General features: G+C 40.6%; 1 protein-coding gene across 6 annotated transcripts in view; it reads left to right on the forward strand.

The window, feature by feature from the left end:
• Positions 1-12,830, forward strand: part of Crppa (CDP-L-ribitol pyrophosphorylase A) — a 295,404-nt gene that overhangs the window by 144,021 nt on the left and 138,553 nt on the right. For all 6 annotated transcript variants that reach the window (XM_036206639.1, XM_036206644.1, XM_036206645.1 and 3 more), the window contains 2 exons: positions 10,653-10,745; positions 11,197-11,289. In XM_036206639.1, coding sequence (XP_036062532.1) covers positions 10,653-10,745; positions 11,197-11,289 — 186 coding nt within the window. The remainder of the gene's footprint in view (positions 1-10,652; positions 10,746-11,196; positions 11,290-12,830) is intronic.

Raw genomic sequence — 12,830 nt, forward strand, 5'->3', positions numbered from 1 at the left:
TTCATGAAATTAGGTTTTCTAATTCGGTAAATTGGTTTTATACATATAGGAAGTAGTCCTTGTAGGAAAATCCATACTGGACATTACAAAAATTATTCTCTTAGATAATGTCATAATACAGGGCTGCACTGCTTGCTTAGCATACCTAAGGTCTGGAATGCAGTACTCTGCACTGCAGGATCAAAACAATGCCCCTCCCCAATAAAACTGGCTCTTTGGTATATTTATTTGTTAACCTTTTAACTTTTTAACTTTATCTATCTATCTATCTATCTATCTATCTATCTATCTATCTATCATCTATCTATCTATCTATCATCTATCTATCTATCTATCTATCTATCTATCTATCTATCTATCTACTCTTCTGTCATATATTGCATCCTGATCACAGTGTCCCCTCCCTCTTCTCTTTCCAGTCCCTCCCCTCTCACCCCCTTTCTCACCTGGATCCACTCCTCCATTTCCCTTCAGAAAAGAGCAGGCCTCCCAGGGATATCCTCCAGGAACATGGCATAACAAGTTACAATAAGACAAGGCATAAACCCTCATATCAAGGCTGGACAAGGCATCCCAGTAGGAGGAAAAGGGTCCCAAGAGCAGGCAAAAGAGTCGGAGACAGCCCCCTGGCTGCTCCCACTGTTAGTTCTACAATAACACCAAGTTACACAACCATAACATATATGCAGAGGACCTGGCCCACAAGTTGGCTGGTTCAGGCTCCATATCTCCCATTACTTGGACTCTTCACTAGGGTCATCCTAGTAGATTCTAAGGAGTTTCCATTGTATCCCTCCTGTTCCCATTTCCACCAGTCCCCACTCTATCTTTTGATTTCCTCCCTCCTTCCTCCAATGTTCCTTTTTTAATATATATGCTCCTCTGTGTGTGCACATATGCATGCAGTCTCGTGTATATGAAGGCCAGAAATTGATGGGGGAGTCTTCCTCAGTCTTTCACCCTAATGTTGGAGGTAGTATCCCTCTCTGAGCCTGAAGCTCACTAATCCAATTAGCCTGGCAGGCCAGCAAACTTTAAGGATTCTCCTATTTCTGCTTCCCTGTTGATGGGACTCCATACAGTGGCCACCACAGCTTTATTTTTATGTGTGTCATGGAGATCTGACATGAGGTCCTCAAGCTTGTGTGGCAAGCAAATTACCCACTGAGCCATCTCCCCAATCCCTTTTCCTTTCATTTCTTTACCTACAGCCTGGCCTGGGCCTCAGTAAAACTCATTACATAGCCCATACGTTCCTCAAATGTTCAATCACACTGCCTTAGCCCTTGAATAGCAGGATTACCCCATGTGTAACCAGGCTGGCGTTAGTTGATTTTAGTGAATAGGCACATACTGAGAAGTTGTGCTTTTTAAATCAAGATACAGTTTTAGTGCTTACTATAATTTTACTTTCTCGATTGTTGTGATCCAGTTAGAGGGCACGTGACTTTTAAAGAAATACCATTTATATTTATTAATGCTTTATCTCATAATTGAGTTAGGAAATGTGTTTCAACTGTTTGGCTGTGGTATAGTTATACTTTAAGGTGTAAAAAGGTAGGTTATTTCATTGTCCCAGCAGCTGTAGCTAAATCACGATTCTAGGGTATGGTGTTTCCTACAATAAGTAAAACAAAACACCGCGTTAGCTTATGAACAAGTTATCCATGGTGTTTTGTTACTTGGAAACTTGTTTCAGAGGCCCACAACTAGAATTTACCCATGTGCCTTTTCTTTGTTACATTGACACTCTGCATCTGTGGTGACTTGTAAATCAAAGTCCCCAAGGTGTGGCTGGGCATTTAAGGCCTCCCACAATCTGTACTGAACATCTCTCTCGCAAGTATATTGTTTTCATGTTTCAGCATGTTGTCTTATTTGTGCCTTGAAATTATGCAGCTTTCACCTTTCCTTTGTGCCAGCATGCTTGCTGATTTTATGTTTTGGAGCTTGGTATCTTTTCACTGTCCCCATGGAGTTGGCTTCGGTTTCTAGTTCTGAGACCTCTGCACAGACCCACTGACTATGGTGTCATTCTGCATATCCTGCTTGGACTATAATTAGTTGCCTTACCTTCACCACCTCTTCTCATGGGTCCCGCACACGGTTTGTGTATATGGTGAGAGTCTCATAAATCATTGTGGTTGACAATGATAGAACTATGTTGAAGCAAACTTCTGGAATATATCTTTGTCTGGATATCAGCCAGAGAAATACATTTCTGTAGATAAATAGGTAGCTGCTGGGCATCTGTCATTCATGTGAAGAATTGGGAAGAGTTGAAAATACTAAGCACACTTAAGTTCTAACTGATTTCATAACCCGAGAAAGGACTGTGTTCACAAGGGGAGAGGATGGAAGGTGAGACAGGATGGTAGATGCTGCAGAAAGGGCTGCTGTCCTTGCTGGTTAACCGTCAGGCTTCTGTAGGACAAGAGAAGCTATGAGGGAGGCGTGGGCTCTCGGCAATGAACCAGCAGTGGGTGGAGAACTGCATTCAAATGCAGCTTGTGAAGTCCTCAGAATTTCAGTAATGTTCTCTTTACTGTTAATAAATCCCTACGTTAGAGTTATCGGCCATTCGTCAGGCCCTGAGGGAAGGCTCCCCTTTTCCAAGACTGCAGGCAGACCCTTAAGTCTCCACACCCTGCCGCCACACCCATTTGCCAGAGACCCCAACTACTTCCTGAAACTCAGAGACCAGTCCCCAGTTCCAATCTGCCCCAGAACTCCCATCTGGACCAGAGACTGCAGGGGGATCCTGCAGTCTCTACACCCTGCCCCCAAACCCATTTGCCTGGGACCCCAGGCACTTCCTGAGAATCGTAGACCAGTCCCCAGCTTCCATCCTGCCCTGGAACTCCCACCTGGACCAGAGACCCCAGCCACTTCCTGAGACTCAGAGACCAGCCCCCAGCTCCCATCCGCTCCAGAACTCCCATCTGGATCAGAGCATCTATCCTGTCCTGGAATGCCCATCTGGACAAGAGGAGCTCCCATCTGGACAAGATAAGGAGACTCTAGGGACTTCCTGAGACTCAGAGTCTACCCCCCCCAGCTCCTACTAAAGCTTAAATCACATATAAAATGCCACACATTAATACTGGGAGACTTCAACACCCCACCTTCACCTCTGGACAGAACGGCCAAATTGAAACTTAACAGAGACATAATGGAATTAACTGATATTATGGCACAAATGGACTTAATTGATATCTACAGAACATTCCACCCAAACAAAAAGGAATATACCTTCTTCTCAGCACCCCATGGAACCTTCTCAAAAATCGACCACATACTTGACCACAAAGCAAATCTCAACAGATACAAAACAATTGGAATAACCCCCTGTGTTCTATCAGACCACCATGGTTTAAAGTTAGATTTCACAACAAAAAAAACTACAGAAATCCTACAATCTCATGGAAACTGAATAATGCTCAACTGAATCACCAATGGGTTAAGGAAGAAATAAAGAAAGAAATTAAAGACTTCCTAGAGATCAATGAAAATGGATACACCACATACCCAAACTTATGGGATACTATGAAAGCAGTGCTAAGAGGGAAATTCATAGCACTGAATGCCCACATAAAGAAGCTGGAGAAATCTCATGCTAGTGACTTGACAGCACACCTGAAAGCCCTTGAACAGGAAGAAGCAAAGTCTCCCAGGAGGAACAGATGCCAGGAAATTATCAAATTGAGAGCTGAAATCAATAAAATAGAAATAAAGAGAACAATACAAAGGATTAATGAAACAAAGAGTTGGTTCTTTGAGAAGATCAACAAGATAGACAAGCCCTTATCCAAACTAACCAAAAGACAGAGGGAGAGCATCCAAGTTAACAAAATCAGAAATGAAAAGGGGGACATAACAACAGACAATGAGGAAATCCAGAGAATCATCAGGTCATACTTCAAAAACCTCTACTCCACAAAACTGGAAAATCTAAAAGAAATGGATAATTTTCTGCATAGGTACCACATACCTAAGTTAAATGAAGACCAGATAAACCATTTAAATAGTCCAATAACCCCTAAGGAAATAGAATCAGTCATAAAAAGTCTCCCAACCAAAAAAAGCCCTGGACCTGATGGTTTCACTGCAGAATTCTACCAGATCTTCAAAGAAGATTTAATACTAATACTCTTTAAAATTTTCCACACAATAGAAGCAGAAGGCATATTACCAAACTCCTTCTATGAGGCTACAATTACCCTGATTCCTAAACCAAACAAAGATGCAACAAAGAAAGAGAATTACAGACCGATCTCCCTCATGAACATTGATGCAAAAATACTCAATAAAATTCTGGCAAACAGACTCCAAGAACACATGAAAACAATTATCCACCATGATCAAGTAGGCTTCATCCCAGGGATGCAAGGGTGTTTCAACATAAGAAAGTCCATCAATGTAATACACCATATAAACAAACTCAAGGAAAAAAACCACATGATCATCTCACTAGATGCAGAAAAGGCATTTGACAAAGTCCAACACCCCTTCATGATAAAGGTCTTGGAGCAATCAGGAATACAGGGAACATACCTAAACATAATAAAGGCAATCTACAGCAAGCCAACAGCCAACATCAAATTAAATGGAGAGAAACTCAAAGCAATACCACGAAAATCAGGAACAAGGCAAGGCTGTCCCCCTCTCCCCACACTTATTCAATATAGTACTTGAAGTTCTAGCCAGAGCTATAAGACAACATAAAGAGATTCATGGGATACAAATTGGAAAGGAAGAAGTCAAGCTCTCCCTATTTGCAGAGGACATGTTGGTATACATGAGTGACCCCAAAAATTCAACCAAGGAACTGATACAGCTAATAAAAACCTTCCGCAACATAGCAGGATACAAGATCAACTAAAAAAAATCAGTATATATACAGTAGACAAACAGGCTGAGAAGGAAATCAGAGATACATCATCCTTTACAATAGCCACAAATGTTATAAAATACCTTGGAGTTACTCTAACTAAACATGTGAAGGACCTGTATGACAAGACCTTTAAGTCCCTGAAAAAAGAAACTGAAGAAGATGTCAGAAAAGGAAAGAGCTCCCTTGCTCATGGATAGGCAGGATTAACATAGTAAAAATGGCAATCCTACCAAAAGCAATCTACAGATTCAACGCAATTCCCATCAAATTACCAACACAATTCTTCACAGATCTGGAAAGAACAATACTCAACTTCATATGGAAAAACAAAAGACCCAGGATAGCTAAAAGAATCCTGTATAATAAACAAACCTCCAGAGGCATCACCATCCCTGACCTCAAGCTCTACTATAGAGCTACTATAATAAAAACAGCTTGGTACTGGCATAAAAACCGACATGTGGACCAATGGAATCGAATTGAAGACCCTGACATTAACCCGCACACCTATGAACATATAATTTTTGACAAGGAAGCCAAAAACGTACAGTGGAAAAAAGAAAGCATCTTCAACAAATGGTGCTGGCATAACTGGATGTCAACATGTAAAATGCTGCAAATAGATCCATATCTGTCACCATGCACAAAATGTAAGTCCAAGTGGATCAAAGACCTCAACATAAATCCAGTTACTCTGAATCTGATAGAAGAGAAAGTAGGAAGTAGTCTTTAACACAATGGCATAGGAGATAACTTTCTAAATAAAGCATCAGTAGCACAGACACTGAGAGAAACAATCCATCAATGGGACCTGTTGAAACTGAGAAGCTTTTGTAGAGCAAAGGACAAGGTCAACAAGACAAAGTGACAGCCTACAGAATGTGAAATGGTCTTCACCAACCCCACATCTGACAGAGGGCAGATATCCAGAATATATAAAGAACTCAAGAAATTAGACATCAAAATGCCCAACAGTCCAATTAAGAAATGGGCTATAGAACTAAACAGAGAATTCTCTACCGAGGAAGTTCAAATGGCTGAAAGACATTTAAGGAATTGCTCAACATCCCTAATTATCCGGGAAATGCAAATCAAAACAACTCTGAGATAACACCTTACACCTGTCAGAATGGCTAAGATCAAAAGTACAGAAGACAGCTTATGCTGGAGAGGATGTGGAGCAAGGGGAACTCTCTTCCACTGCTGGTGGGAATGCAAGCTTGTACAGCCACTTTGGAAATCAATATGGCACTTCCTTAGAAAATTGGGTCTCCAATTTTCGTATCAGCTTTGTTTGTAATAGCCAGAACCTGGAAACAACCTAGATGCCCTTCAACTGAAGAATGGATAAAGAAAATATGGTACATATACACAATGGAGTACTACTCAGCAGAGAAAAACAATGATATCATGAGGTTTGCAGGCAAATGGATGGATATAGAAAAAATCATCCTGAGAGAGGTAACCCAGACTCAGAAGGACCAAACATGGTATGTACTCACTCATAGGAGGATACTAGATTTAAAACAAAGATGACTAGACTGCTACACAACTCCAGGGAGGCTACCTAGAAAACGGGACACTAGGAAAGACCCAGGAATCACTCAATGACAGAGAAATGGATGAGATCTACATGAACAACCTGGATGACAGTGGGAGTAATGAAGGGCAAGATTTGAGGGAAAGAAAACTTAGGGGAGCAGGAGATCCCAGCTGGATCAAGAACAGAAAGGGAGAATGAGGAATAACAGACCATGATAAATGAAGACCACATGAGACCAGGAATAGGCAGAGTGCTCGAGAGGTCCCCAGAATTACACAATGATATATACTCTGTAGTCTGCTGGCAATGGTTGAGAGAAAGCCTGATCTGACATAGTCTGGTGATCAGATGGCCAAACACCCTAACAGTCATCATGGAACTCTTATCCAATAACTGATGGATGTGGATGCAGAGATCCTCAGCCAGGCCTCAGGTGGAGCTCCAGGTGCCCAACTGTCAAGAAAGAGGAGGGTCTGCAAGAGTGTGAATTGTTGAATCCAAGATTGCAAAAAGCACAGGGACAAATAGCCAAACTAATGGAAACACATGAATTATGAACCAAAGGCTGTGGAGCCCCCAGCTGGATCAGGCCCTCTGGATAAGTGAGACAATTGAATGGCTTGAACTGTTTGGGAGGCACCCAGTCTGTGGGACTGGGACCTGTCCTTGGTGCATGAGCTGGCTGTTTGAAACCTTGGGCTTACACAGGGACACTTTGCTCAGCCTGGAAGGAGGGGACTGGACCTGCCTGTACTGAATCCACCAGGTTTAAATGAATCCCAAGGTGTGTCTTGTTCCTGGAGGACATGGGATTGGAGGGGAGGGGCTGGGGGGAAGGTGGGGGTGGGGGCGGGAGGGGGGAGGACAGGGGAACCCATGGCTGATGTATAAAATTTAAAACACATAATAATAAAGAAAAAATTATTTATTAAAAAAAAACCAAAAAAACCCCCCAGTTTCCTTGGATACAGGTTCTTGCCTATAAAATATGGAAGACATGCAGTTACCTTATAATTTCTGGAGCTGGCTCTTCTCTCACAGGTGTCAGCACTGACTTTCAAATGGATCAGGTTGTCACTAATTGTCCAGGGTCTCTAGCATATTTGCTGATAGCTTTGTTTAATGATCAGTGGTTTCAGGTATACTGCATTTGGTGCTCTTTCATTTAATTTTAAAAATTTCATGTATATTACATCCTTTTATAAGAAATATATTTATTCCTTCATGTTATACTCCTGTTCTTATAGTTACAACATCAAATGATATCTATCCAACACCTGGAGATTACTCTTTGGTGATTAAAATATGTGCTATTTTTCTTGAGTTAAAAACTGCTCTTCTTTTATACACAACATGGCAAAGTTTTAAACACTGTTAAGCATTTGCTAGTGATCAAAAATGTATTTTTTTTCAACTATTCCAAACTCTGTCCTTATGAAATTCACCTATTCTTTTTAAATGCTTAGGAGCTTAACTCATTATAAGGCTCACATTTTCATCACAGATATCATTTATGTGCATACAAAAGGGATTTTTCATTTGTTTTTTCAAGTCAGGGTTTCTCTATGTAGTTTTTGTACCTGTCCTGGATCTTGCTCAGTAGACCACACTGGCCTTGAACTCACAGAGATCTGCCTGGCTCTGCCTCCCAAGTTCTGGGATTAAAGGCATGTGCCACTACTGCCTGGCAAAAAGGGAATTTTTAAACTAAAGCCGTTCTTCTGAATCCAGAGTTCTGCATGATAAGGTGTGTTTCTGTGGTTGTCTGGATTCATATCTGATGAATGAGTGACGATTCAGCTTCCATGCACACAAGCTTCTCCAGACATAGTGCCACTGATCCTGTAGCAGACCTGAGACTCCAGGCCCTGTAAAAGACAATTTACTCCGCACAGCTACTGTAGTACGGAGAACAGCAGGACAGGGCTTGCGCTCTGAAATGCAACTACTTCATGAGAGATATAGTTAGGTTAGTTGTTTCCTGGTTAGTAGGGCCCTTTATAAACATCTTGACAGGTGTAAGGTAGAATTTCAGAGTCATTTTGATTTGCGTTTTCCTGATGGCTAAGGATGTTGATCATTTCTTTAGGTGTTTCTCAGCCACTTGAGATTCCTCTGTTGAGAATTCTCTATGCCCCGTTTTTTTTTTTTTGTTTTGTGTTTTTGTTTTTGTTGTTTTTTGTTTTTTTTTTTAAATTGGATTATTTTGTTTGTTGATATCTAGTTTCTTGAGTTCCTTATACATTTTGAAAATTATTTTGGAAAAATTTTGGAAATCTTTCAGATGTGGGGTTGGTTAAACTTTTCCCATTTTGTAGTCTGCCATTTTGTTCTTTTTGATGGTGCCCTTTGCTTTTTAGTTTCATGAGGTCCCATTTATGAACTGTTGATCTTATGCCTGCTTGATTGGTGTTCTGTTCGGGAAGTGGTCTCCTGTGCCAGTGCATTCAAGGCTATTCTCCACTTTCTCATCTATCAGCTAGCTGACACACATGGAGGACCTGCACTTTTCTGAAGGGAAGGGAAAGGAAGTGGATGGGGGGGGGGTTGGAGGGAGGGACTGAGAAGACAGGAGGGAGGAAGGGGGAGCTGTGGTGGGTCTGGGAAAAAATCATTTTAAAGTGGAAAAAATCCTGATATTAGGAAAGTCTAACATTAAGTAAAGGATGCCTACAATCCACCCATACTTCAGTCACATGGGAGACATATCGTTATGATGCGGGAATGTGTGGGGAAAGTGCTCCCAGGAGACTGACTTCCATAGTCTTAATTTCTAAAAAGTAAGTGAGTCTACAGGAGCAAACCATAGCTTTCATTGTAAGTGGTCTGCTATAGCAACGTCATGGAAGAGTCTGGAGGAAGTTAGCTGCTTAAAGCCTTTGAAATTGTTTGGATATTTTAGAGATGTAACATCATCATCTCCTTGTAACGTCCAGAAGATGGGATTTCTTGGTGAAGCTTAATGCACAGAGGGAGTTGATCTCTTAGTGTGTTACTTGTATAAGCTGCCAGGGAAGACTTGCTTTTTCTATCTATCTATCTGTCTGTCTATTTATCTATCTATCTATCTATCTATCTATCTATCTATCTATCTATCTATCTATCTATCAATCTATCTATCTATATCAGTGCTCTCTTTGAGCTTTGGGCTCAATTCAAATTTTAAATGGAAATAAAATCTTAAGAGTTATCAGTGAATCAATTTCTATATCAGAACTAGTTCTTAAAACCTTCCCCCTCCACCATCCTGTAGTTTATAACAACAGTACATGGACTTAGGCTGTTGACTAGGGCATCTTGGGCTACAGTTCCATGTGTCAGGAACAGCCTTGTATTTTAGAAGTAGATTGTAAAGTGCGATAAATACCATGCAGGTATAAACCATGAAATGTGAGTTCTTGGGACATTATTACAGCCAGATTTTATAAGAGAACACTTTATAATAATTCTTAAATTTGTGTTTATAATTAAAGAAAAACTTGAAGCAAGATAATGCCAAGATATAAGACAAATTTTATTGGGAGTATTTTTATGATGGATGTGCTGTCCCTTCTAATGTAGTCTAAAGTTCCTTACTACTTTTTGTTTGTTTGTTTGCTGAGACAGAGTCTCACTCTGAAGGCAGCTTTGGCATGGAGCTCACAGAGATCCACCAGCCTCTGTGGTCTGAGAACGGGGATCAGAGGTGTGTGATACCGCACCCAGATAGCTACGTCTTAGAAGATGGTTTTTGTCGCTCGTTGGTTTTGGTTATTATTGCCCAAGTTTAGCTCTTATTATCTTTAACAGACAGCATTGTAATAACTCTTACTGCTTTCCCTGTTTTTAGTCATTCCAGGTGGAGTGAAATAAACTGTTTGAACTATGGCATTTAAGAAGTTTCTGTAATTCCACCAGCACTGCCCAGTCTGGCTATCTCTTCTGGTCCCTGAACATTTACTGTAGTAAATTCCTCACAAAACATAAACCCGGCTCCTTGCCTGTTCCTTAGTGTTTTCTTGGTTCCCAACATTTTTTCCCTATTTGAAATAGTTTCCTACATTTTAATTTTTTTTAAATACTATACATTATTCATGGATTAATTGAAATCTCTTTCTTGTGGTGGTCTGATAAAGAGTTTATAGCAGATCTGCTGCTTTGTCATAAGGTCACTGACATCCATGTAGGTCTGTCTGTCCCGATTGTAAATGCCTTCTGATGTGTTTTTTCTCCTAGTGTGCTACCATCACATCTACAGCTCTGGATCACTCTGGTGGAGACCTTCAGAACTCCCTCACAGACCAGTGCTATAGCTTCATCTGCATGACTGTAAGTACCAAACACAAATGGTTGGAGCATTTGAGACACGAGCAAACAACATTAGAGAGAATGGATCTTTCTTGACTCATTCATGTGTAACAGATGATTTTGGTAGATTAGTTGTGCTATTCACTACATGCTTAAAAATTGCATTTCTTACTATTTCAAATAGGAAAACATTATTTTCTGAACCCAATTCCTAGAAGGAGATGCAGGTATTGCTTCTATAGATAGTAATTTAATTTTTCCATGTATCAAGCTGATATTAGGATATAAGTTCAACCCAGAAAATAGCTCACATCTTAATATGCATAAATTATTGTGGTGTGTATCTTTTAAAGTGGTTTAATGGTTAATTCTGATAAATACATTGAATATGATGTAAAGTTCATCTCCCCATGAGTCAACTTCCATTCTATACAAACTTCCTTTCACTGTCTCTTATTTTGCTGTCTTCCAGGTTCTGTCCTCTGATTTTCAAGAGACCCAGAAGTTCCTGACTGCACTTGAGGAGAGCAGCCTTCCTCTCTTGTATCCTGTAGTTGTTGTTTTGGTAAGTGAGGAAATGCAGTTTTCTCCCATTGAACCTGTGCTTTTTTCTCGTTTGTATCTGAAAAATCTGGACTCAGTTGGGAGTGTACACTGTCATGCGGAAGAAACTTCAAGGTTTGTAGGTAACTTCTGCTGACTCCTGTCTTTGGAGCTATGATCGTGTGGTTCACTGACATTGGGAAACTAGTTGGTTCCTTTATCCTCACCGACATAACAAAAACATGGCTAAGGTGACTGGTTAATGTCTAAGCTTTATTTAGGGTGGTCTGGCAACACAACAGAAGCAACAGCAGAATAAATCCAAAGGCTGAAGGAATGTGAGAAAGAAACAGCATGGGAGGAAATCCTTCTTGGCTTCTCTGTGCCGTGGAAAAAAGGAGTAGAATGAGCGAGTGAGGGAAGAGAATAGCTAGAAGAATGGCCTGGACATTTTTGGAGATACACATTACACACACACACACACACACACACACACACACACACACTCCACATGTACATATCCATATGTGTGTTTGTTTATATATTTGTTTTGTTACACACACATACACTCACATGCACTATATGTACATATACATATGTGTGTTTGTTTATATATGTTTTGTTACACACACACACACACACACACACACACACACACACACCACTCACATTTGTAAATGACTGGAAGAATATGTTGACCGAAGTATTCACTTGGTTAGCCTGCTATACTCTGTATCAGGGAAGACAACAGAGAACAAAGCCAGTGAGGTGATAGGTCAGAATCCATGTTGGCCTGACTGGCTGAGGAACAAGGCCTGAAGTCTGCAGCACTTTTTTTTTAATCATGTGAGAAGGTCTTCCAAACATTCTCAAAAATTGTGAGTGACTGTCTGTTCCTGAAGTTCAAGCCTATTCTGTATTGTGGTAGCTTAATTTTTGTTATAGTTTAGATAATTAATACAAAATAAAATAATACTTTGTATTAAACTTAATTCTAATGTGAGCATTGAAAGTAGAAACAAGTTGGGTAGAGTAGGATTAGGATTCTTTCATTCACTGGCCAAGTGTATTTGATTATGTCCCTAAAGAGAGGTTCTAGGGGTGCAGCTAGTATGGAAACCCATCACAAGTGAGTTATTTCCAGAGCAACACAGACTGTCATTGAGCATTTTAGGAATCATCTCAGTGGTAGAAGGCACCAGACTTTGAGGGATGAAGGGCACATTTGACGTCCTGGGTTGAGCCCTCTGTTCCTCTTTCCAGATTTATTTGTGTAGAGATCTTCATTTGATTTTCACAGGTGAGATGCTAAGGGGGCCATGCAGTCTTGTCAGAGGAGACCAGTGCCCTGGTTCCTGTCTCAGGATGCTTAACTTTGGGATTCATTTTCCTGAGTGTAAAATTCAAGATAGTAACATCCACTTTGTATTTCAGCACAGTATTGGAGCCTTGGTAAGCTGGTAATGGTGGCATAGCCCTGGTACTTTCTGGCTTCTCCTCTTTCCAGCCTGGATAGAATGATTCAAAGTTCACTTCCAATACTCTATCTAACCTGGTTTCCAA

This window comes from Onychomys torridus, chromosome 14, assembly GCF_903995425.1.
Source record: "Onychomys torridus chromosome 14, mOncTor1.1, whole genome shotgun sequence".
In the NCBI taxonomy this organism is placed as follows: domain Eukaryota; kingdom Metazoa; phylum Chordata; class Mammalia; order Rodentia; family Cricetidae; genus Onychomys; species Onychomys torridus.